Genomic DNA, 26,312 nt, shown 5'->3' on the forward strand with positions numbered 1-26,312 from the left:
GCGTGAAGGGCTGGGACGTTTTTCCGAAGCTGCCGGTGTTTGGACAAGATTTACAGGAAAACAAGACCACAAAGCAAACTCAGTCTACACTCAGATTATTTATTTACCGTTTATTAACCCTGGCACTTTCAGCCACACTGATTAAATACTGTCTAATTTAGCCCTTGGAATAATAACGATTTAAAAAAACAACACCAATTTAACAATTACAATTAAAAAAAACAACACCAAAATGTGCATTTACATTCTTTACATCGGAAGAAGACACAGTTATCTGAATAATTCTTTTTATATGGATTGGTAGCATTATTGGATTATAACAGCAGCTGTTTATTTATTATTCTTTTTAGTCATTTTGTGTGTCTTTGTGGTTGTTTTCCTGTCTTTAGGATCATTTTGTGAATTGTGGCTAAGGTCTTTGTGGAGGCTCTGGCCCGAGGCCTCCTGAAATGGAGGGCCTGTTCCGTTGTCCATCCATGTATGGAATGTATTTATTATTATCACTCTTTCACAATTAAGATATTTTCTTATGCATGGTAATCACAACACAACAGATTATAGCAAACTACTTGAATATGCTCAGCTCACTGTACAGATGATAAGGATTTATCTTCTTTTAAACTCCACAGCTGCCATCCACACGTCAGCTCCTTGTCCCAGTGTGATCTCCTCTGATAAGGACTCCAGACCCAGCAGAGGTGGCAGGTCTTTCTGCTCCAAATGGCTCTCTAAAGTGTACCTGATGCTGGAAACAGCAGGGAGGGTTGAGTGAGAAGGGGGGCGATGAAGAGCGGTTCGCACTGAAATCTTTGTTTTCACCACAAGCATTCCTATTCACTGCCCTGCCCAGCTGCTGCTTAAATATAAGTGACCTGTGGCTGAAGGAATACAACTTAAGCTCCTTTCCCCCTGACAGATGGCTGCCTGGAGGGGTCACGCTCTGGCCCTGGAAGTCAAAAGGCTCCAAATCCCAAGGGAGAACCCTGGGTGAGACCTCCACACTTTACTCTGATTAAAGCTGCCAAGAATCAATGAATTCCTTTAGAGAAGGTGGTAATCTTTAAACTGACAATAGGCACACTTCTTTCATTCATGAGCTTACGATAAATGTTTATTTCTAAAAACAGCCTTGGGGTAAAGTGGTGAATTCTTTCATCCAAGTAAAGTAAATATTTTGGAAATGATTTACCATTTGGTGAGTCCTATGAAAACTAAACTCACAAATAGTCAACTTAGAGAGGAGTGAATACAAATGGCTGATCTTACTCCCATTGTGGCTGGTAAGGGTCAGGGGAGGCCCTGCTGGTCTTCAGCAGCAGGATTTCATGCAGCTCCAAACAGAATGTGTCAACGTCTGTGCCGGTGAGAAAAACCTTCAGATCTTTTCTCTGGTCCTCCGACAGTTTCTGCTGGAACTCTGAAGATAGTTTCTGAAATGGGTTCTGACAGACAATCACGAATTAAAGATATATAATAAATGTTTTCTTTTTTCTATATTGGAAAAAACAAAACCTGCAAATAATGGTGTTCATAGCAGAAACAGCTCTAACGACAGAATTCCTTAAACAGAGTTTTTATTGGGGTCAAACTCTGAGTGCCTGTCGTGTCAGGCGGCACACTTTACAGCCTAGAAAATTTAACTCTGTGGCGTTTGGGGTCAGTTACTCGCAGCCAGCAGGGGTCACGGGTGATTATGTGGTCACCGTGGGTGGAGTTTCTTCAATGCGTTTAGCAAATTTAAGTCAGTAAAGGGGACATTTAAATGTTTTAGCTTCAATATAGTTATTCAGTGTGTTTTTTGGTCATACTTATTGAATTCAGATTTTTTTTTTTAAACTTACTTGCTTTCTGTTAAGCATAAGCTCAGATTTCCAACAAGTCAGCAGCTGCCAGGTGAATACGCTGTGTTCCAGTTTGCTCTCTCCAAGACTCTAAAATGAAAAAGAAGCAAACAAGTTGTATGTCAATAATATTAATAATAGTTTTATTACTAAAGCCCTTGTAAAAACATTTAACTCTAAGATAAAAATAAAAGCAGGACAGATATAAGATGGAGCTACAACACACTTCAAAATAAATTGTAGGAAGCAGATATTACACATGTAAACAAATACAAAAAATAAAGGTTGAATATTAAGATCATTTTTAAAGTGTAACAAGAAAGATGAAAGATTTCTGGGTTGTTCAGCAAAACCCCAAAATCAGAAAGAATAAGATACTAGACACTAGACACTAGTTTTATTTCATGGTCTATCAAACCTTTTCTGTAAAACAGCAACAGAGAAGATTCACATACAGCTTAACTTCACCTATTTCATATTTTAGAAAAGTAGAACTTTTCTTGTATGAAATAGTCAGTAAGAGGAACAAGCGGGTGTTTCATCATTTCTCACTAAATGACTTCAACATAATCACAGTTTTTGTGCAGTGGCACTGCAGTGGAAATAGTTGTGGGCCTCCAGGATTGTACCTTGGCTACAGTGCTGGAAATCTGTGTGCGCATCTGCAGGGAATCGATGAGGTAGATCGAAAGCTGACCCTGAGGATCACCGCCCGTCTTGCCGAGGAAGCGAAGGCCAATCTCGACCACAGACACGGCATCGCAAACATCTGGGTATGATCGCAGCACCGTTCTTACGGCGTTGCACACGGACCCCTTTAGCGGCTCCTGCAGCACAGAGAAACCTCTTAGCAAAGTGGCCTCACAAAATCCTACAAGGGAAACTAGTGTGAACCTTATCCAGCTGGCATTAGTCAGTTCCACATGAAGACTCTGTTAGTGTAAAACAGTGAATTCCTTCAGGAGGGAGCTGGTTTTACCTGACGGATCTTTTGTCTGACCTCCAAAAGAACCACAGAGAAATCCTGTAGACTTCTATTCAGGAGCTTCGACGTGTGCTGGATTTGATCAAAGAGGGCAAAAAGAGTTTTAAGGTTATGTGGTATTACATTGACACCCTCATGCAGATGTATGATTGGTTTTGAATATTTACTTCTTTGATGAGCGGTTTTCCGGCCAGGAAGCGGCGGGCGAGCTGGGTTTGGATCCCTGGCAGATCGTAGTTGCTGACGGTCTCCCCACCTTTCTTCAAGGTGTAGTGATAGTGGGCCAAAACCAAAGGCAGCAGCTCCCTCTCAGGGTTACACAGAGTCAGCTGGGTTTCTGACATCCAGTCCAGCTGAACAGAGTAGTCACTGAGGGAAGAAAACAGAAAATTACCTCAATGCGTGTAAAAAAGAATCTCAACTTAAGTTTATGGTGATGTTAAAGAGCTTTCATCATCAAGACTGTTTCCAAAATGGACTAAGGCAGGCAGAGAAATGTAAAGTGTCAGGTAACAGTTTAATTGGATGATGGGTCCAAGTGGGCGTGGTTTGGAGAGCGGCTGAGTCATGACTGCATGTGACATCATAAAGTCCCAGAAGTCCTAACAGTTGGTTTTAAGGCTCAGTTTCTAAATCCAGGCTGTGAGCAATTCTCTGTAGACTGAGACCTCTGATAATTTAACTGGATTAATATAGAACCTTAACCCAATTTAGACTCAAAGACCACATGGAGGTCTACATTTAGACCATATGGACCTTTAACATCACCCCAACCTGCTCAAACACATGTAGAAGTCAGCAGCGGTTGCTGACCTGTCCTCTTGGCGGCTCAGTTTCCTGGCTTCTTTCACCAGGCTGTTGTGAGTCTCCATCAGGAAGTTCACCAGAGTTTGGAGACAGGATCCTGGTCCATGTCGGCTCAGCGTAAGAAAGTCCCCAGAGCTCTCAGTCGTCAACTCCTTCTCACACAACTTCACATCCACACCCAAAGCTTCAGCTAAATATAAGCACACAGGCAGGGAGACGTACATGAGATGGGCTGTAGAGCAACCCCCCCGTATTAACCACTGTACCACAGTGCTGCTGCTGTTTCATTAAGTTAGATTACCGTTTTTAATTTACTTTATAGGTCTTTAGTTATCTTTGGTTTTGTACGATTATGTCTGTATATTAATTGTGCTACACTACCTGTTGCAGTTTTCTGCATTTTGTGTGTTTATAGTGAGTGTGTAGAGCGCCTTTTGCTCAATTTACTTCTCTGTTGCACTCCTTCAGTGTTTTTCTTTTAATTTGCCTTGGTTATACTGTATCTTGTGACTGTAGTTCCAAAAATATCTGGCTTCTGTTGCTTCCCTTTTCCCTTTGGAGCGAGACAGATTTTAACACACCACTCCAGCAGTGGATCACATCAGAGCTCAGTGTTTATGGGAACATGCTTACAGTTTTGTTTCACTTCCTCTCTCAGGCTGTTCCACACTTTGATGAATCTCTCAACTCTCTCAACCAGCAGATTCTTCTGGTATCCTAAAGAGGATGATGAGCAAAGTTTTAAAATTGTGTTTTTCTTTTTCTTTAGTCTTCCATCCTCTCTAAATGAAATATCCATATACCTGCTTTTATCTGCTGTATCATCTGTGCAATGGTCTGTGGTGGAGAACCTGATACCTGAGGAAACACCCTCAGCAGGTCTGATTGTACTGCAGCCAGCTCTGGCAGGTGGTGGAGCTGCCTCACACAGGGAATCTGAGGAGACGAGCAGAAAGAAAAACGATCAGTACAAAAGTAAAACCCCAAAAACAGAAAGTGTGGTAATCACCAGGAAAATGCTGACTGGGTTAATAAATCAAGGGAGAAGGAGGGACTTTTTCCCATAGACTTCAAAACAATCTGACCCTGACCAGACTTGTCAGCTCTTATTCACTGTGTCTGCAGCCATCCGTACCTTCATGACGAACAGCCTCAGCAGAGTTAAAGAGCTGCCTCCCTGCAGGTTTTCGATCATCTTACAGAATCGATCCACCGTCATCAGCTCTGGGAAAGTCCAGAAGGAGGACTGATGAGTCGGGCAGTTCGAGGGGAGGGACAGCATTTTCCCCGGATCCCCACAGAGAAGAGTCATCAGGGGAGTTCCAGCAAGTCCATCATTAGCACGGATTCTATCCTGAGCCTCAACCAGACAATTCTGCAGATTCTGAAAACAGGAACATGAAGAAACTGAAATAAAAGCAACTTGTTCTCAGTCCAGGTAGAGAATCTAATTAATTTCTAATACCTTACCTGAATCACTGGGCTGATGGCAGAATCACAGACATGCCTCTCCCACTGCTGGCGTTCTTGTCTGGAGGAAAGACCAGGTGTTGCTCCACGAGAACCTTTGTTCAGATTCAGCAGAGTCAGCGTTACGGATACTTATGTCGTTTTTTACACGAGGAACAGAAGGAGAACGGTGAGCTGAGGGAAGCTCGGTATCACCTGCAGGGAGATCAGCGCAGACGTTAAGAACCAAATGAACAGCAAGCGCCGTGTTTTCCATGTTCTGATCCAACGCCTTCCCCAACACAAGCAGGTCCCGCTCCAGGTGGCGCCACAGGAAGCTGACGGTATCAGGGGGCCTGGGGTGGATCATGTTTCCAACTCCCTACGACACACACACACAATAAAACAGGAGTGGATGATGCCAATGCATGTTTTCAGTAGCAGAGATATGTTAGCTCTGCAGCAGACTGAAGGGAGGTCTCACTCTCAGGTTCTTCGTGGTTCCTTGAAGCATGGCGAGGTGCATCAGCAGCCGCAGCATGTGGGACTGAGCAGAAGTCATCTGTCTTTCAGGGGCATCGGACCTCCCAGCTGCCTCCCCCAAAATGTGTCCAGGTCGAGTTTGATCTCTGAACATTTACACATGAACCGTGTGTGATTGACAGTTTGTACCACCCAATCAGGACACAGTACAAAGAAGGTCAGCTCCACCTTCTCCTCCAAATATGGTACCAAAAAAACAAGATGGCTTTTGTTTTGAACTTGAGATTTCAAAGCAGCAGCTCACAAACCGAAGGGTTAATACCTCGATCCACCGCTTGGAGCGAACCCAGAGACGGCCAAATGGTTCATGCCACCAATTGGACTTCCACAGTCGGGACATCGGGAAATAACCATCGGTTTACCGCACTGTGAAAATACAGACAAATGTAATTAATCAATATTTTTTTTAACAATTCAATCCTCATTGTTTAGTGGTGTAAAAAGGACATGAAGCTCATACCTCTCCTACAAAGCAGGGATGTCCATTGGCACAGGCTGGAAGGAAAACGGACATCAGACATGTTCTGACAGATGGAATGACTCAAAGCCTCAGAATTCAAAAACCTTACTGTACGCCTGAAGCCTCTCTCTCTGCAGCCACTGCCTGGCCTCACCCGTGTGATCGTCGGCCATAGTTGGCAGAAAGTAGTTCTGGGAGGAAGATGTTGGATTAGTGTGTGGATTCATAGTGAACAGGAGAAATTATTTTAACTGTGATAGTCAGTAAAATGACGCTGACAGTACATGTCAGATGCAGATGGGAGGTTTTCTTACTGTGGCATTCTGAGGTTGGGAGGAAATCTGATAGAGAGGACCCAGCAAATCGTTTCCACTCAGGAGCACAGAGTCCAGGTGGACCAGCAGCTCCAGCAGCGTTTCTGTCTGAGGAGGAAGATTGTTGCTGATTTGCAAGCTTGATCCCGGTCCACCGATCCGGTTCTGCAGAAGTGAAGTGCAGAACTCCCTGAACTCTATGGGTGTGATGTCTCTGAGGAGATCTCCCATCATCGCTGTCTCCTGTGAGTTCAAACAGACTGTAAAAAAAGAAAGGGATGTATCACCTGACACAAATGGACGTCATGGAGACACTGACCTGTGTGGAGGGACGTATGCTGGTGTTAGGTGATTTGTAGCGGCAGGTGATGTGTCGGTACAGGGCCAAGGCCAGGAGGCTGATCTGCGACCTGTTGAGCTTCTACACATAAAGAATAAAACAACGGAAACAATAAAAACCTCAATCAGCTGCTTAAACCTCCACATTTGATTGCTGTTGTTGCTGTTGTGAGACATTTTGATAGCAATTGTGTTTCAGTCTTATCTCTCCTCCTCGGCCTGGTTTTTGGTTCTGGAGTATCTCTGACCTTTAGTTCTCTAGCGAAGGTGTCCGATCCGTCTCCCTGCAGGACCTGGACCACGACGTCTCTCACACCTTGGTAGGACGCCCCGCAGCACAGGAACTGGTCACTGGACTGAGTCATTGTCTACGAAGAAAACGGAACACGTTACGTTACCGAAGCTTGCTGTTTGAAATGTGGCAGCTCAGTGTTTATGTGACGTGTCCTCACCTGAAGTTGGAGCAGATTTGGAGGAAACAGCCACCTCCAGGCCGGGCTGCTCATCAGGGACTGTATGCAGGATGTACCAGAGAGGCTGTGGAGGGCTCGCAGCAGGTAGACCTTGTGCCAGTCGTTACCGCAGTACTCAAAAACCGCCCTCACCTGCTCCAGGTACTGACCCTCCACCTCTTCAACGCCACCTGATTTATGTGAAAGAACAGTAAAAAAAAAAAATCACACTCTCATGTTTTAAAAACATGAAGTTTTGCATCAGCATCACATACCTCGAGATGCAGCTGTCTCCAGCAGCTGGGCAGCTGTGTTCAGGCAGATCCTCAGCTTGGCCACATTGAGCAGGAACCCCGTCGGGTCCTCTTGGCGGTCTGGAGTCTGTTTCCTAGCCATCCTGCTCAGGAACCTTATTTCTCCTTGTCTCTGTTGCTCTTTACTTTCTCCTCCTCTCGCTTCCAAGCACAACAGAGAGTCCTGAGAAGATTTTGAAAGGACACAATTCATGTTTGGTGAAAAGGTGATGTGTTCAGTTCAGGTAGCAGTTGCAGTTCAGTAGGGTTAGGGAGAGGAGGTTATGAGGAGGTTCTGTGAGGGTGGGGCAGAAGAATCATCATCTACATAATGTGGCTTCAGAAACATCAGTGTGGTGTCTTCACCTGGAAACAGTTGACAAACAGCAGGTAAAGTTCAGTGTGGTCTTTCTTGTCCAGAAGATTCTCCTTCAGGCTCCTCAGGTAGGCCTGAATGTGAACCTTTGCCTGGTCGTAGCTGAAAGACGCACATCTGTTACCCAGCATGCACTTTCCTACAGTTTCTTACCTCAGCTACGGCAAATACATTTCAAGATATTCATACTTTTACATGAGCGTCCGTTTTCTTAGAGCTGTGACCAAAAAAGTCCATAAGTTGGACTGTCTCAGGACACAGCTCCTGTGATTTCTAACCTGTACTGCAGGAGGAGTTTGGGCAGCACTGATCGGACCACTGGGTTGTTATCCACACACACCAGGAAGGGAGTGAGCTGTCTGGTCCTGTACACATCTCCTGCATCACACACAAGAGTCAGCGTCATCAGAGCATCAGGTGGCATCTGGTGAAAATCATGCACAGGCACAACTGACCGTGAGCGTAGATGAGTAAGGAGAGGAGCAGCTCCACCACGCCTTCTCTGGGCTCCTGCCCCTCAGACAGACAGAACCTGGACACCACCTCCAGGAAGAAGGAGTTACAGCAGTTCCTGACAGCTGCCAGCTTCTGCAGGAACACCCTGAGTCAGACAGAGAGAGACACCGTCAGGCTGACTGCTACTCTTCATAACGAAGCAGAAAGACATCAATGTTAACACACTTTTCCATGACCATTATCACTCGGCCATTTATCTCCAACTCACTTGATTTTGGGAGAAACGGTCGGCCTTAAGTCAGGGGCCAGGTTGGCCCTGCATATGGGACAGGAGTATCTCTGTGTCTGGAGACAGCGCTGAAGACATGGCACACAGAGGACGTGTTGACACGGCAGGACAGACGGCTCACTGAACTCCAGGAAGCAAACTGGGCAGGTAATCCCAAACCTGTAGAGACGATATCATGAGGGGGCAGAAGTGAATTTGATGTGTTAAGATGGACACTTTTCAAATGTTCACAGAGAATGAATATTTAGCATCGGACCTCAGATCCCTGCTGATACAGTTGTCGTGGAACGAGTTGAGGATGTGGATCAGCTTCTGTAGTGTGTCCATGCTCCTCACATCAGCTGACTCCTTCATCAGCTGTGTGAAAACCAGAAAAGACTCAAACATCTGACCCCACTATGGAGACTTTAGGTGTTTTCCAGATAAAAACTGCTTCACGTACATTCAGGTGGAGGTTGCAGTGTCTGAGAGCCAGTTCATTGAACCCGCCGTCGTTATTGTTCACCTTGAACACGACGTGCTGGATGAACGCCGCCACAACGAGCATACCGAGCCACAATGACCTGACAGCCCAAGTAATAAAACGTTAGCTTACAGTTCTGTCAGAAACAGAATAATGTAATCTTCCAGAGCAGCAGCAGCAGACCCACCTGATGGCATCCAGGTGCTGCAGGCAGCCCGGGCTGCAGAGGGCGCTGTATTTCTGCCCGAACGCTCGGTCCAGACACGGCTGCAGGAACTCAACTCTGCGCACAAACAACTCGCACTCTTGAAGGGACGACAGAGTCAGTAGCTTGGTCTGTTCGACGCAGACGCCCAAAGCAAATATGTCTTCCACCTGCCGACAGCAACGGACATGCACTCTAAGCTGATTGGACTGGTGGACAGTTGACCCGTTGATGTTGATGATGTTTAAACTGAATTTTACTCTCACCATTTCTTGGGGCTCATCCTTCATCCTCTTCTGAAAGACATCGGTAGCGAGCTCAGGCTGCAGCTGGAACATGTGGCAGAGAGTTTCCAATCTGGTGCCAAAATGTTCGGCAGCAGCCATTATCCAGGCAGGAGAGAGGTCAGGGGTCACGCCCATGGACTTCTGAAGCTCAGACACGCAGCCCAACACGGCTCGGGTAATCACCTGCACAAGACACAGAGAAAAAGTCGAGGCTGTTTCAACTGCTCCCAAAATCTTTGAGCTTAACTTGCGACCTGTTAGGTCCGCACCTCGAGCTCATCCTTTGACTTCGCCTTTAAAGTCAGCAGCACAAAGTCCTGCAGGAAGTGGAGGCCAAACTCCAGTCGCTCCTCATCAGAGAGCGACTGTAAATGGCCGCCCAGCTTGCTGCTGCTGAAGGAGCCCACCAGGTGGAGGATCTTCTCTGTGTCATCCTCTTTGGTCACTGCAGGAGAAAGAAGAGCCAAACCCACCAAACAGACTTTCTACAGGATCTACAAAGGCCCTGAAAGTTTTACCAAACCCTGAGAGGTCTTTTATCATTTCACTGTGTGAGACCAGAACCAACCTGGTATGAATTCAGATTCCTCCCACAGACTTTGAAGGTGCTGCCAGATGAGCCAACTGAACGGAGCAGAGCAGGATTGCTCTTCACCGTCTAACCTGAAGCACGGTTGCACCAGCAGCTCCTGGTCGGGCTCACTGCGGAGTTAACAGAGAGAAGAATGACGGATGATGCCTCCTGCTGAATAAACCAATTGTGTGGATCGGAGGGAGGAAGTTATCTGCTGTACCTTGGTTTTTGGAGAGGAGTGAGGTCTGAAATCTGAGAATCTGCCAGGATGTCCAACCACAGTTTGATCAGACCTGGACTCAGCCTTTGATGGGAGAGCAGGTCCAAATTTGCATACCTGTCCATGAGCTCCACCATACGGGCCAAGATCTGCGTCACATTGGACTGCAGACAGCGCCACAGAGTTTGTCTACCAGGTGAAGATGGTAAAAATAAGAAAGCACAACATTCTGATGAGCTGTTGATCGACTCGTGGCCTCAGGTTTCACACGTGTAGAGTAACTTCTATTACACATCTTTTTGACGGCAACAAAGAAAAGAAATGATCAAGATGAAAAACAGAGATTGGTGTCAGGTGTTTTTCAGGCAAATGAGCAATTACTGGTGATAAAGGTACTCGCTGGACTTTAACTGGGTGTTGTTTTTTTTTGTTACCTTAGAGTGCCCCCTTCCTGGAGAGCCTCTCGTTTCTTGGCCTCCCTGCTCACCCACTCCCTCGGAGAGGCCATCCACGCTTCCCTCTGCGCCAAGGCCTCAGTCAGCCGACTCAACAACACCTTCTGAAAACCAACTTCCAGAAAGATCGAAAACAATTGAAAAATCAACAGCAGAGGTTTAAAAAGAAACATCTTGATCCGAGTTGATCCAGTGGAGTACGGGATCATTACCTCCTACGTCCCCTTGACTGGCGCCCAGGAGATTCAGAAGGATAGTAATCCGCTGCATGCCCCGTGGTTGGATGCCATCAGGGTCCCTGAGCAAAGCCACCGCCTTTTGGATACAGGATCTCACCAAGGACAATCTGTGGAGGTGGACTCCTTCGGCCTGTGTAAAAATATAATTACTTTTCATTTCCGAAATGTTCAACTACATTTCGAGGTCTGAGGGAACACCAGCTTCATCCACCTGAGAATCATTTCTTTTCCACTCCATTTCTCCGTCCGCATCGTGTTCTAGAAAAAGTCAAAAATCAGAAATGAATTCAAAGAGCAGAGTGAACCACTTTCCTTCCTGCTTGTGATGAAAAAGCACTTTTACCTGACAGTGCCGGGTTGAGCAGGTTGCTGATGAGGGTCCCACAGAAGCTCAGCAGGTTCAGGCTCATGTCCTCTGAATCCCTCAGGTCATCAATGTGAACCGACTGCCAGGCTCCTATGACAAACACAGTTTTAATCTCATCATACTCTGTGGACAATGCCGTTAGCAGATAGCTGTATTCCAATAATCAATAATCATTATCCACTTAGTATTCACCTCCTTGGAAACCGATGTATCGAGACTGACTTGATATCCTGGAAACCTTCACAATGAAAATCACCCAACAGGGCTGATCCTCCAGTGACTTCAGGAAATTCATGGTGCAGTATCTGTTGGCAGATTCAGTCGAAGCTAAAATGAGATATGTCTGATTTACATTTTACATGTGTACAAACAGATGAGTTCAGCAGGTTGACACACTTTGCGGATGCAATGAGCTCGTCGCTGCAGTGGGATTCCTCGAGGTCCATCTGGATTAACAGGATGTGACGAGAATGGCCAGCACCTTGAATGAAGTCCCTGGCACGGAGAGGTGAAGGACATAAATATTAAAAGACAACCAGCGAACAAAGAGGCAGTTGTTATCCGAACAGCTGGTACCGTATTGTGTTGCAGAAAGAGACTTCAGTGTCAAACTGGTGGAGTGAGATCAGCAGGATCCGGTCTGTATGTAGTCCAAGAGCGTGGGCGACCACCCTGACGTCTAATCGGGTTAACAAGCTGGAGAAGGTAGTTATCTAAACAAAACACCAGGCAGGCAGAGACATCAGACATTTGTGAAGATTATTCAAGACAAGTTTGAAGCAGTGGTCTTTAGCTCACCTCTACAAACTTGGTGGACCCAAGTGTCTCTTTCATCTGGTCCTCCAGGAAATCTCGGAGTGAGTGGTGATGTTGCTGCTGGAAGTACATCCTCTGGAGTTCTCCAATCTCATGCTTTGCTAAACCTGAACACTTGAGCCTCACCACAGCGTCAGGGGTGGCACAGTTTAACAAGAGATGCTTGGCAAGATCAAAGACTTCTTCTTCCTTACTGTCCCAAACTGGTCCAGCAGCGTTTTCAGTGTCCACCATCTCCTCACTCTCTGGCATCACTTTGTTCTCATCAGTGGATTTTTCACCATCATTTTCTTGTGACCCACTTCCTTCTTCTTCTTCTACAGCAAAATCAATGTCTGTGCCGTGTTGCAGTGTGTCCGTTTCCTCGCTGTGTGTGTTAGAATTTGTTTTGTCGTCTTCCATTGAGCTAACAGTTTCATCTTGTTTTCCTTGACTGTCTTCAAGTTTTTGTGCTCTCCTTTCAAGTGCCTGCAGCAGGGCGCTGGCACAGGCGTCCTCGTGGTAGCCAACAAAGACGTCAGATAGCTTGAACGCCTCGTCTGAGAATTCTTTCACCCATTTCTTCAGTTTGTCAAGAACCCGGTGTTGCCACAGCTCCAGGTCAGTGCTCCTATCCAGCCTGTGTTTTTCGAGCCTGTTGATGAGGGGCACTGGGAAGTGCTCGTAAACCTTCCTCTGGTCCTCCACTACCACCAGTCTGAAGTTTGTATGGACGCGACATTTCACTCTGTGGGACCCAAGACCAAGATCAACATACTGCTGGTTGCTGAGGTAAACGTAGTACTGGTTCAAGGCATCATACAGGCTTTCATAAAGATTTTGCATGTTGAGCAGGATGACAGTGCAGCCAGTTTCCATGCATGTTTTCACTCTGTTCACATTCCGACAGATTTGGGCATATTCCTGGTCTTTCGGGAATCCCGAGCCGAAGACAATCTCAGGCCGTGTGCAGCCTCCTTTGGCAAAGACTTGTTGCTGAAGGATATGGAGAGCTGCGTTATTGGTGGTCAGCAAAAGGAGGTAACGGCTCTCCTGGTCGGTGTCACGATTGAGATTTTTTTTCACCATTTGTAAGGTGCTTGGTCTGGGAATATCTGTAAGACCTTGGAGAACTTCTTGGAAAAATACGACAGGGTCAAATCCTTCTGGCTGTCCACTGAAGTTACGCAGGATGGCCTCCACCAGCTCCCCACCATCCGGCTCTCGGTGTGTGGATTTGGCTGTGGCAAAGAGCATTTTGACAAGGCTGTAATAATCCCTTAGACCAAAGAACTGATTCCTTGAGGTCTCTTTGCAGATGCTCAGGAAGGCCTTTGCCAGGGGCTGGAAGAGGTGTGTGATTTTCAGGAGGATGTCATTGGAGGAGGAACAGATTCCCTTGGCAGTTTCCACAAGTTCATTCTCACTTGGATCCCATCGGGACACAAATATTCCTCTGTTCATCTTTGCTGGGTCAAGAGCCCAGTTGGAGATGCCAACAAAGCCAACCTTCATGTGTGGATCTGGTTTGTCATTGTCAATGCAGCCGTCCTCCAAAAGAGGGTGAAGGGTCTTCAGGGGCATCTGAGGAGAATCTTCTGCAAGTCCAATCTCATCAAGTACCACCACTGACACATACTCGTTCATGTGTTTGTCCTTCTGAAACCGGGCACAGTTCCTGAACGTCCCTATGATGCCCTCTGGACTTGAGTGAGGACTGCACTGGAAGGAGACCATATGGACCTGTTTGAGTTCCCTGAACAGCTCACAGTGGGAGTTCTGGCCCTGCATGGAATCAGCAACCACCGTTTTGGCAAGTGACTTAGAGCTCCCTGGTTTTCCAACCAGGAAGAGTGGGATCCTGAGCTCGATGCAAACCACCATGAGAAACACATTCTCTTTCAGTGCAAGATTTTTCGCTATGGTCTCCCTTGTCTGTATGTTCTGCAGGAAGAAGTCTTGACAGGATGAAATCTCCTCTTGTAATGCTGCTGAAGAGCGAAAAGGCTCTGGGAAGTACCTACAAATGACAGAAAGGTACTCCTCCTTGGCCACAAGGGACGGGTAGTAGCAGAGACCAACCGCAAGAATCAGGCACTTCAGTATTTTATTAATCTCATGGAGGGCGGGGGAGTTACTGAAAAGAAGCTGACTGTGCTGGAAAAACCAAACCAGCACTTTCATAGACCTCTCCACATCCCTCAGACTCACAAAACTGCACTCATTCTTCCGGCTTCGCATGTAATTCTGGGAGGCTGCCAGTACATTTGAAATGACGCCCACACAGTCTCCTGGCAGATCATGATCAGCAATTTTCTTCCGGACGATCTGTTTGATGTAAGAAAGTTCAGTTGAGTCACTCAGCTGACCGAAATCCCACACCAAAGACGCCATGCTGGGTGGCAGAGGATGAACTCTGTACACCAGTTGCCTCAAGGGGACTTTGCCAAGACGGTCCTCTGTTTCGTTTGCCTTCACCCGGTATCCTAATCCTGCACGTTCCAAACGTTCCACCATCTCAGGTGAGTGCTTCCTGTATGGATTGCAAGCAGCTATTATTTTTAAGCCACTGTCGGCTCTCAGAGGTTCCCCCTTCACAGAGCGATCACACAGGATTTCCTTGATGGCAGAAATGGCCTCAGTTGTGTTGGCTTCATCAAAGAACAAAATTGTGTCCAGCTGGTGCATTCTGCGGTTCTTCTCAGCGAGCACCTCTGCCTCACTCACCTTCCTGTAGATCATCTCTGCCGTGGTGCCACCGTGAACTTTGACAAGGACCATGTTCTCCACTGCTCTCTCCTCCTTCTGCAGCTCACAAAGGAAACGGACTAATCTGGTTTTCCCACAGCCGGTCTCTCCCATGATGACGACTGGGATTCCACAGCGGAATCTCATGTTTATGGCCAACATCTTCATCACATTGTCAGCAGTGAGCTCATATGTCGGGTCTGGATCAAACGTGGCGTCCAGCATTCCTTTTCTTGCCCCAACAACATGTGAAATCCTTTTAATTTTGTTTTGCCGGGGCAACTGATCAAAGTCCTCGGTGAGACAGATCCTCTGACGTTCCAGATCTTCAAAGAGTTTCTGAGACATCACGTTCTCGATCAGTATCTTATTGCTGTGAGGATCGACTGCACAGAGAGAGTGCCGCTGGGACTTTACATGAAAGCCCAGAAAAGACATTGAGAATCTGTCTGCATTAAAGAAAATGTAGGGATGAGACTCGTTCTCCCAGCGCTTGCGAATTGTTAGACGATCGAGAAGGTCAACTTGCAGAATGTTTTCATGGTGCATCCCTGGGCTTTCATCAGACGTGTCCAGAGAGGGCGAGGCGAAATCTCTTGCCATTAGAATCATGAACTTCACAATGAAGCCCTTGAAACCAGGTAGCTGGTCTGCCAGAAAATCTGGATCGCAGAAAATTGAGTTCTCGCAGTCTTTCAGTTGGACGTTGAGGAACCAGGAGAAGTTCTTCAGCTCAGCCCAAGATGGATCTTTCATTCCAGAGTACAACAGGAAGTGAGCTAGACAATCACTGTGATCCCCCGCTCTGGATCCTTCCTGGTAGTTAAAGCGGTCCAGATTCTGGTTTCTGTGGTGGAGCCTCAGATACTGATAAGGTCTTTGAATCCCCTCACTCTCAAACTCCTGCTCGTCCATGAGAGGATCCAAACTGTGTTTGCCTTTCGCCAGCAACTGCATCACCTCATTAGGAGGTCTGCAATGGATGGTAGGCAGAATGTCCAGCAGTCCAAGTCTCCTCTGCGTGAACAAATTGAAATGAATTAGATCTTATTAGAAATCCTTCATGGAGCTGAGTGATTTTATGATTTTTTTTATTTTGCTTCATTTACCTAATATCTAGGTTCTATGAATGATCGGTCTTTGATAAAAAACTGTACTGTTGGCATGCTGTGAGTTAAAGCTGAAACATTATCCATCCTGTGTGTTGTTTGAAGCCACATAACAGAACAATATCACATTAAGAACTATACAGAGAGTAAATTGTTGTGAGGAAGACGTAGCTACCTCTGTCTGCGGGTTTTGAGCAGACGTGTGACTGTTCAGGACCTCGACAGTGATCAGCTGAGCTGCGTTTCTTCTCCACACCATGCCGTGACTGTCAGTCAAACAGCCCAGAACCAGCAGACGGAACAGGAGCTCCTCCAGGCCGGAACGAACCTGACAGACAAAGACTTTCAGGTACGACCAACGGCAGTAAGCTGTCTGAAAAGGTGAAGGCCTCCACACTCACCCCAGCGGTGTCAATGTGGAGCAGTACGGGATCCTGCTCCCTCAAGCAGACCAGCCTGTCCGAAAGGCTCTTGAACAAAGAGTCTATATCGACTGATGGCTCAATCAGTCTGATCCTGATGTGTTTTGCTCGGGGAGATTTTTTCTGGAACTTTTCAAAAAACCGATCCACATAAAGGGATTTCCCTGTTAAAAAAAAAAAAAAAAAGAACATAAACTGGGTCAAGGAAATAATTGTATGAATGGATTTTAACACAGAAATATTATATATTTATAATATATTATCATCGTTTTTTGATGTTACCAAGAGCCAAAGTTGTGTATGTTCAGTTTTTACCTAATTCATAACATCATCATAACCATAGTCAATCCTTACCGACAGCAGGGCGTGTCGAGGACACCATCCAGACTGACAGCTGATCTGGGGAAACCTGTGCCACGGGGTTGTGAAGAAGTGCGTTTTGTGTGAAGTGGCGATTCAGATATTTCTTGGCACTGTCTGCTGTCATGTTCACGCCAGCCTGCACTTTCTCATTGCTGAAGAAAGACGGCACATATCTGTGCTGGTGCATGACTGGACTGACTATTAGCAGACGATAATGTGGGCTGGCACTTCGCTCAAGGTTCTTAAAGAGTTCCCCCAAGGCCACGCTGACGTCGTACCCCAGCAGCCCTGGGTTCACGAGGGAATATAACTTCTGACAGCTTTGTTTGGAGCCTTGACCGAGAACTCGCCGGAGAAAGATCTCAACCTCCTCCTCCGTGGTCTCCTCTCTGCAGGCTAGAACCTCATCAGTGGACGGCAGCGGCTGCTCTGGACTCTTCATGTAAAACCACAGCGTGGTGGTGAAAACTTCCTCGGTGGGACAAAGAAAAAGATTGGGCTTCCCCTCCTGGAAAATGGGTTGAAGGTTCCTGATCATGTGCTGCTGGTTCATTTCAGAGAGGCATGACAGGAAGTGGCCCAGAGTGGAGATGTCCAGGTACTCAGTGAGGTACCTGGACATGTCCTTCTTGAATCTCCTCCAGAGGTTCTCAAGAACGGCCTCATCATGCTTCCTCACATCATCATCATCACATTTCATGTCACCATCATCTTCATCCTCAGTAGAAAACTCAATCAAATTATGACCCTCTTCTTCAGGTGGTCCCGTTGAACTTTGATCTTCATCATCAGACTCATCATCATCCAGTTCGTCCTGTACAGCACGAGCTGCATTCTCGTAAGCGGATCTGACCTCGCCTAAAGTGCACTGAGGCTTTATGGGAAACAGTAAGAGCCACAGCTGCTGAGGAGCCGACGCCTGCCGTTGACACGCTCTGTGTATCCAGTAGCTCAGATACACCAGCTGCTCTGAGGTGTAGTGGTTCAGTAAGCTGAATTTGGAGCGCATCTCGCTGATGAAGGTACGCCATTCTTTTTGGCAGCTCTCCATGGACTGAGCCAGCTTCTGTAGCTGCTCTGTGACTCCGCCAGAGTACAGCATCTCTTTCCAGTTTAGGGAAGGGAAGGTGACTTTGATGCACGGCTGCTGCTCTGCATCGCACTGGACCTCAGCGTGCCATTCCCTGAAGAGCAAATTACCAGATGTTTGCATCTGGAGAAGGATGGTGCCGAGTCTCTGAACGCCTTCAAAAACCTAAAAGGGGACATCAACTCGTATCGTTAATGGAAACAGCCGACTCCTCCGCCCTCTCTGTCCACACATTCAATGCCACCGACCTCCGTGAACCTGTTGACTTGTTCTCTGCCGTGCTCCCCTTTGGACGACATCAGCATGAGTTTGTTCTGCAGCTCCAGAAGCTGCTCAAGCTTGTAGCTCGTCTCTCTGTATTCGTCCTTCATCACCGTCACCTGCACCGTGTTCTGTAGGCATCTCTGCAAACAGGTGGAGACGAGTGAGATGGTTGGGTGAGACGTGGACACACCTGCTCATGTCAGATTGTCCTCTTACCTTCTGTGTGACTCCATCAGAGCCTCCTATGTGGTAAACTCCATGTGCATTAATAGAAGAAGCCAGGGAGAGTGAGGACTGCTCCACAGAGCCGTGAGTCTCCTTCAGGGCCTTCAGCCAGCTCAGCAGCCGGGTGGACTCGCTCTGAAAAACAAACGCAGTAGCTTCGTTGTCACGTTGCTACAGGAAAAGGGCTTGGGTTGCTAAACGGAGAAATAAATACCAGTTTGTCCGGTAGCTTCTCATCCCTGGTTTGGGTTTCCCACACCTGCTGAGCAGAACTCATGAACTCCTTAAAGCCAGCCTGAGGGGAGAGGGAGTAGAGGAGGGGAGCGTAGCCCATCACAGCATCATGGAAACAGGCCACCTGGTCAATCTCCCTGTCGTTCTCTCCGGCTGATATTGAAGCCAACTCGACATAAACCTTCACATCGCTCATATCTGGGACAGAGGAGGGACTGTTAGGGGCTCGTCTTGGTGATCACGTGGACTGTTTTTATGGTATTTAAGCTGTCTTACTTCTGAGGTTATTTTTGACCCAGCTGATCAGAGGTTGGCTTGAGAGAAACACTTCCAGGCACTCAGTGTGCTGCTTGGTGACTGAGGAGAGCTTCTGTTCAGCATGAAACAGGTCAGGGCCGAGGTCTCGCAAGGCCCGCTGCTTAAAGGTGTCGTCTTCCTGTTGAAACATAACATTCAAGGATTATAGAGAAACCTCAGTTGAAGAAAAGAGCTGTTTTACTTCACAATCTGTCCTCTGATGTAACCCTGAATTGGGAGACAGCTGTGGTGTAAGGCGGCAGAGGCTGTTACCAGTTGGCTCAGAGTGTTGATTTCTGTGAAGCTCCCAGAAAGCTTCATTTTCTCAGCGATCTTCAGTATTGCGCTGGCTGCAGCCGCGGCCTGGCGGAGCTGCGAGTACGCCAGGATCTGAATAAGTCTCTGCTCCACCCAGTCCTTCTCAGGTGAGAACTGCTGTGAGTTCAAAGAAAACACCTCAGACATCAGAAGCAGCTCTTCCTTCATGAGCTCCCCGTCTCCCTGGTCTCCAGACATCGATATAACCCTTTCAAGCTGCTCAATAGTGATGTCTGCCGTTGCTATGCTGACTCCCAGCCGAAAGAACCACTCCACAATCCGGTCCCAGATGCATTCGCAGACCTGAGTGAGGGTTAGCTGAACGCTCGCTGATGCCACAGACGCTGCTGCACTGACCCATGAGGACAGAATCAAGGTGCTGCGATGTAGTTTGTCCATCTCACTGGCCATTTTCAGGACTTTCATGCTGAGTTTATACCAGCGGACCTGAGGAGGACCCATCTGCTTCAGCCTTCCTTTGGCATCGTAAGGCTGAACCAGCACCAGTTGGTTCAGGCTCACAGTCTGGAGATCTGCAGTGTGCTGCTGCTGAAGAGCAGACAGCTCTAAAGCTGGGAAAACAAAAAAAAGGAACCACCTCACTCTTGATAATAATCACTGAGAGGCGTGTACGTGTTTTTTTCGCGTGAAACTCACCTGTAATTTTTTCTTTCACCTTGGCCATCATCTTTATCAGAGTGTCTATCTGCTGTTTCCGCTGCTTGAAAGGCGTTAAATCCTTCTCCCTCTGAGCTAAAAGAGCCTCGGCTTCCACAGCAACTGTTTCAGATTTGGTATTTCTCCTGTCTGTGAACGAGATACGACACATTACAGTTACAGTTCACTCCTGATGGCAGGAAATGTACTGCGGTGATGACAGAAGGCCAGTTGTGTTCGTACACTGCAGGTAAAGTCTCTTAAACTGCTCTTTGTGCTTCAGGCAGGTCTGGAGGTGTCCCAGGGCCACGCTTCCCTGCAGCAGAGAGTCCACCAGAGACCGCAGAGCCTCCACAGAGCTGTGGACAACATGCCCTGCAGAGTCGTCCACCTGGATCGCCTTCCAGTCATCTGCACCAGGATGAGAACAACACTGTGACCATTTCACTCCCTCAGAGTGATGAGAGAAGACTCAGGCAGAAAGCAGGACCGGTGGCGTACCCTGTAACAGCAGGCAGCTGACGGCCGACTGCGGGTCCAGGAGCTGCGTCACCGGGTCGCCTCTGAATCGCGTTGATGACTCAACCAGGACGGTGGAGATGATGACAGCAGGAACATCCTTCAGCTTCTGGCCAAAACTCCGCATCAGGTCCCCTTCCTGCCGTTTCTGAGCACAGACAAGGACGAAGAATCATTATTCAGGCTGTCATGTACTGGCATGGCCGAGTGCTTTATTGTGACATCACAAAGTTCTAGAAGTCCTGCCTGATCTGAAAACCCCGTTTCAGAATGCAGACCTTTGAGACTTTCACTGTATTAACACAGAGCCTGGACCTGATTTAAATCAAAGGCCTTTAAACGTGTAAAACTGTACCTGGCAGATGAGTCTGATGGCGTCCAGACACAGCTCATCGAAACAGGTCCGAACGACACCGTGGCTTTTCAGCAGAGCCGCCTTCGTTGACTCACGGCAGCACACCAGCACTTTATTCTCCTCACTGGTCTGCAGAGAAAAACAACTCAGATGTGTTTGTAAAAGGAAAGCAGAAGAATCTTTGCTGCTGATCACAGTTACTGACCTGACAGATCCTCTTCCTCAGGTCTTCTGTGAGAATCTGAGTCCAGCGGGAAGAAACCGCTTCGATAGAACATTCGACTTTCAGCAGCGCGTCCCACATCTGATGATTGAAAACACTCATTATGACATTTAGAGACAGTTCATAAGTCCTGAGTAATGGTTAAAGGTGTTTGGAGGGTCACAGTGACCTTCAACCTTTAACCTTTAACATCTGATCTGCTCATCCTCCAGTCAGAGTAAAAGGTTTGTGAATGGATTTATGGGACGGCTCTCTTTCCTCTTTCAAAGGAACCCTGTTTGATCATCACAGTAAACTTTGACTGTTTGGGCTCATGAAACGAGGGCGAAGCTCGAAATCCAAAAGCTGAAGGAAAAATAGAGACTGAAGCCAAAATCAGCTGATTAGACGACCTACCTCGATTTCCTTTGAGTATGTCAGCGTTTTCGACGGCGATACAAGCGGTTTGTGCAGCAGCTCATCTCGCCAGGCGCTGATCTGCTGCTGCACGTCGCCGAGCTGCTTCAGCAGCTGCTGCTCAAACTGTTCGTCTTTGGGCTGAAAGACACAAAACCGTTTGCTGCACGTTTCCAACTCTTGGATTTTTTTTTTTCTACGTCACTTTGGAAGCAGGGGAAGTTCTCACTTTGTTTCTCAGCGAAGCGTCTAAAATCTCTGCCAGTTTCATCACCAGCTGGTAGGACAGAACGACCACCGCGAACCCAGAGACGAGTCGCACGATACTGCAAGTGCTCTGCACCACTCTGATGCTGCTCATCAAGGCCGGATGGACGTTTCCAGATTCGATCATCCTGCAGACAGAGAGCAGAAGATGCAGTGAGGACAAAGCCGCAGTTAACCAGCCAGTCTGAGAAGTATTTCAGTCCGTACCGGTCTTTCTCCCTGACCACCTTCTGCAGGAGATGAGCCAAGGATTTTTCAGCATGCTGCAGGAAGGACAAGCCAAAACTGTCACAGAAGGTCATCTTAAGGTCATGAATGTTGATGAATCTTAAATGTTGTCATTTCCACCTCCAAAATCTCCTTCATTCTATCTTGATCTCTTGGATCTCCACATTTTCGGAGTCTGTACAACAGACTCTGGATCAGGTGTTCTGCTGGGACTCCGGTCAGGTCTGAGAATTCGGGTAGATCCTCAAAGGGAAGCAGAGTTAACCAGCTCAGCAGAAGTAGAGGCGTGTGTTCAGCCATCGATAAGTTCAGCTGGACGTGAGCCATCATCCTCCTGTAGAAAACAGTTTACTTCTTTGGACTGACATTTTGTTTCGGGACAATAACGTTAAGGTCAGCTTTGAGACAGGACTCACCTTCTTTTGTCGGGGAAGGCTTGTATACGCTGTCTGAACACGACGAACTTCACATTCTCCAGTCCAGACCAGTTCTCTTCCTCCACAGCTGGACCCACTTTGGCAGCATCAGCTCCGGGATGTTTGAGTTTAAAGAGCAGAGGAACGAGCAGGACGAGCTCCGACACCAACAACTGAGCACAGTGGTTCATCAGCCCCAACACGGTGCTTTGGGGGGGCAGATTCAACAAGATCAGTACGTTCAGATCAAACATTTTCACACAAACTGAAGACGAGAAGCTCTTTGGTCCATCCAACCTGAAGCTCTTATTCACCTTAATGCTTTTTAACATTCGTCAGACGACCTAAAGAAGGAGTGGACTGGACTCAAGCGTTTTGAAACACTTACAACAGTGGATTTAGGAAGTTATCACTCAACACGTCCAAGTTGTTCTTGTCCAACGTCTCAGTGGACACCAGGACACAAAGCTCCGCCCATCCTTTCACTCCGAGGTTGATGCTGCACTTCCTGGTCACCAGGAAGACAGACAGGCCCAGAACAAGAGGACTGATGCTTCGGTATTCATCTGCTGAGTCTGCTCTCAACATCTGGACCAAGCTCTCTGAAATCAGGTCTGATGTCTGTAAACAAAAGGCCGATTGGTTATTGGTGGAATACTGGAGGTATCAGATATTAACCTCCTCGTGGCACCGACCATGATCATGGGAGGGCGTGAGTTGTCCGGGTAGACCACCCTCATATGGGCCGAGCCGAGGCTCATCATAAAATGGTTCAGGTTCTCAAGCAGGATGTCTCGGCTCTGTTTGTCAGATGGAGACCATTTCTGGAAGATTCTGTCGAGCAGCGTTCTGCCTGATGCCTGCCAGGTGTCTGCAATCTGATAACCTCTGGACCCTCTCATCCCGATCAGTTGAATCCAACTCTGCATGCGACCTTCGTGACTGATGACGCCTTCGTAAAGGTGCAGCTCTGTGTGATGAAGCAGTGAACATGCTGAGTTTACAGAAAGGCTGAAACAACAGAGGAGGAAGAGGAACGTGACAGTCTGACTATCTTACCTTTGATATTGGTGTTTGGGGGAATTTCAGCATGTCGTAGAGCAACTTCTAATATCTCTTTCTGTCTTTGTTTGACACCGTACTTGTAGGTCAACAAGCTTCCTCTAGGGAGGCTCTTTTCTTCAACGGAAAAACTGGCTTCTACCAGGTAGCCTTCCTGCTTCAGTCCACTGAAGATAAAAGTTGTTTTTACTTATTGACTGTTCCTGCTTTCCATTTGCAGTGAAATATTTAACAGCTGCACGAACACAAAGACAAAACTCTGAAACAGGTAATACTGAAAGTTCCTCGACTGTCCGATTTTTTTATATCTTATGATATCATAAGAAGTTTTATATCTTCTTATGGACACCAACCCTTCAAAATAAAGTTCCAGAGAGATTAGAATATTTAAAAGAAAACTCACACAAAATGTTTCACTTCAAGGTGAAAAGACCTTTTTCCCAAAAACAGCATGAGTTTGTCATATTGATTGTTGAACTTGAACTTCTTGTCGAGCACAGCGTAGATGTGAAAGGTGAACATGGGAGCGCCGGGCGGCGGCCTCACCGGGCTTCGATCTCTGTGGAGGCACAAACACTGTTTACACTCTCAGATTCAACAAAGGTCTCAGGTTTCATCCCCCCTTTGCTCGTCTTACCTCTGTGTTTTCTGGGTTTTATCTGCCGCTGATGTGTCGGCCTGCGTCCTGCTCTTCCCGTCTCCGGACGCAGCTTTGGCGTAGGACTTTGTTGCAGCCTCTTCAGGAGCCGCGGCCTCGCCTTTCGATTCGACCTCTCTCTCAGGTTTTGGCTCCTTGGCTGAATCAGTCGTTGCTTCCTTGCTGTCCGGATTTTCACTTTTTGTCAACAGAGTCTGAGCAGCGCTGTCGTCTTGCACGGAGGCCTCACGTGTGCATTCGCTTGTGTTGCTTGTGGCAGTTTGAGTCTTGTCCAGATTTGCGTCGTCCTGTTTTGACGCAGGGAAATCTGTCTGCGTTTCCTTGTCGCTCTGAGTAACGACTGCAGTTTGTGTGAATTTGTGTGCACCTTTGTGTTTCTTGGTCTGAGTCTCGGCCTCCACCATACCGACATCTCTGTGGCGCTGTTGTCTGCCGGTTTGCCCTTTTTGGCCCGTTTGGGGCGCTTCATGTTCTGCAGTCTGAGTTTGGCAGCTTGTCCCCTCCTCAGCCTCCATCTGCTCTTTTTCTTTAACATTCTTTCTCCTTCTTCGATTTCTCCTTCTTTTCTTCTCGTCTTTGTCTTGAACGTTCCTGCTTGGACTGCGTGGCCCTTGTTCCTGGAACACACAAGAGTATGAGGTTATAATTTTATTTTATTTTTTGAAGAAGCGCCTGAACTGTTGGAGAAAAGAAGAGAGATTTCCACCTTGTTTGGTTTCCGGGGTCGTTTTCTCGGTACTTGCTCCCCGGTCCTGGTCTCCTGGGGGGCTCCAGGTCGGCCCTCCATCGGAGATCCCTGTTAGCTGTCTCTGAAAACAAACATCTCAGATCTCAGCCACAGGAAATCTGCAGGCCTGTTTGTGTTTGTAGGCTTAACGCCTCTCAGTGGTGACTGTGAATGTCATGTCTGCTGGAGTTTATGACAGCAGGCAGAAATGTACAGCTCTCAAGAGAACAACACGAGACAGCTGGAAGTAAATATTCAAACTATTGAATAAAGGAGTTTACAAACAGACCGAAGGACTCTTACTGTGACATGACAGGAAATAAAAACACGGTGAGAATATCAGAAATGCTGTGAATTCATTCGGCTCATTTCAGACATGTCGCCTCTTTTTCAGGCACACAGAGAGTTCACTGTAGTTTCATGGAAACAGGGAATCATCAGAAGTGTTGAGGTTCTCTCACCTTTCAGTCAAGTTGCACAGAGTCTGCTCATCAGTTCGGATCTTCTCTGTTTGTTTCCCCACCTGAAGTCCAAAACTGTACGAGCTGAAGGGAGCGCCAACAAATTCAGCGACGCTGCGAGGCACACAGCAACAAATCAATCAGATTATTGGGTAAAAATCTGATTGATTTCATCAGTGAAATCAGCAATAACGCGATAATCGTCGCTTCTCTCTGAGATGTGACCAGCTGATGATAAAGGTTAGTTTTTTTTCTGGGTGGAAATAGAGAATCATTTTGTGACGCTCCCTGAAACGACCTGCAGCAGTTTTAGTTTCGTTTCTCTTTGAGTCTCATCAAATAAGAAACCTACTGAAACAGATCAGTCACTGTTACTGCTGTGCTCATTATTATTTTTATTTGGTTTATTTATCATCCATTATTTTCTCTTGTTGGTCTTTTCCGCTTGTTTTGAATTATTGAATTAGTTTCATACATATTTCATAAAACAACTTTGTATTTTTTTATTAGCACAACAACATGTTTTAAATAAAGTTGTTTTAAAAAATATCTATAATGTTGTGTTCGTGGTCTCATCGGACATTTCCACTTTCTGTTTTGATGCAAGAGAAAGTGGAAACTGAGAGCTCTTCAGCATTTCTGTTTTTAATTCTGTATGCATCATTTTAGATTTTTTTTCTTCCTGAACTTAAATGAAAAGAATAGACACTTTAAACAACTCTTTCACAGACTTGACAGTTGAATTGAGTCATTTAATCAGTTTATAAAAAATAAATTCAGGATGAAAAAAAGATTAAAATTGGCTCCACTAAACCAAATACAAGCATAAAAACTATTTACATGTGAACATATCAATGTTTAATCAGGATCAGAATTTGAACTTTCAACATTAATATTTCATTGATATTTTGCTAATGATACAAAATGTTACTTTGAAAAACAGACTACTTAAATTTCTAAAAATGAAGATAAAATGATTAAAATGTGAATTATAGTCAGAAGTAGAAAAATAAGTGTGACTGTGTGTTTACAGAAATCAGTTAGCTGGATTCCATCAAATATTG

The 26,312-nt window shown here is 46.6% G+C and overlaps 1 protein-coding gene across 1 annotated transcript; it reads right to left on the bottom strand.

Moving 5' to 3' along the window:
- Positions 1-83: 83 nt before the first annotated feature.
- Positions 84-25,455, bottom strand: rnf213b (ring finger protein 213b). Its single transcript, XM_029527546.1, has 65 exons — positions 25,249-25,455; positions 24,767-24,869; positions 24,040-24,677; positions 23,806-23,961; positions 23,400-23,569; positions 23,036-23,310; positions 22,729-22,961; positions 22,341-22,547; positions 22,045-22,258; positions 21,904-21,959; positions 21,659-21,824; positions 21,430-21,570; positions 21,016-21,114; positions 20,811-20,939; positions 20,438-20,603; positions 20,180-20,347; positions 19,937-20,086; positions 19,235-19,851; positions 18,941-19,100; positions 18,645-18,862; positions 18,422-18,565; positions 18,190-18,345; positions 16,843-18,106; positions 16,468-16,652; positions 16,242-16,394; positions 12,213-15,974; positions 11,991-12,127; positions 11,811-11,909; positions 11,607-11,719; positions 11,391-11,504; positions 11,259-11,305; positions 11,021-11,177; positions 10,788-10,923; positions 10,354-10,542; positions 10,128-10,261; positions 9,829-10,004; positions 9,539-9,742; positions 9,255-9,442; positions 9,047-9,167; positions 8,861-8,961; positions 8,584-8,763; positions 8,315-8,460; positions 8,138-8,237; positions 7,850-7,961; positions 7,466-7,667; positions 7,191-7,381; positions 6,987-7,106; positions 6,719-6,820; positions 6,400-6,642; positions 6,195-6,276; positions 6,086-6,120; positions 5,888-5,991; positions 5,567-5,711; positions 5,299-5,464; positions 5,104-5,198; positions 4,769-5,017; positions 4,437-4,569; positions 4,267-4,350; positions 3,640-3,823; positions 2,994-3,195; positions 2,821-2,898; positions 2,471-2,668; positions 1,842-1,931; positions 1,267-1,442; positions 84-745 (listed from the first exon to the last, which is right to left on the bottom strand). Exons 2-65 carry the CDS (start codon positions 24,845-24,847, stop codon positions 607-609), a joined length of 15,180 nt encoding a protein of 5,059 aa, XP_029383406.1. The 5' UTR covers positions 24,848-24,869; positions 25,249-25,455; the 3' UTR covers positions 84-606.
- Between the last annotated feature and the right edge of the window lie 857 nt (positions 25,456-26,312).

Source organism: Echeneis naucrates, chromosome 19 (assembly GCF_900963305.1).
Source record: "Echeneis naucrates chromosome 19, fEcheNa1.1, whole genome shotgun sequence".
Taxonomy (NCBI): Eukaryota; Metazoa; Chordata; class Actinopteri; order Carangiformes; family Echeneidae; genus Echeneis; species Echeneis naucrates.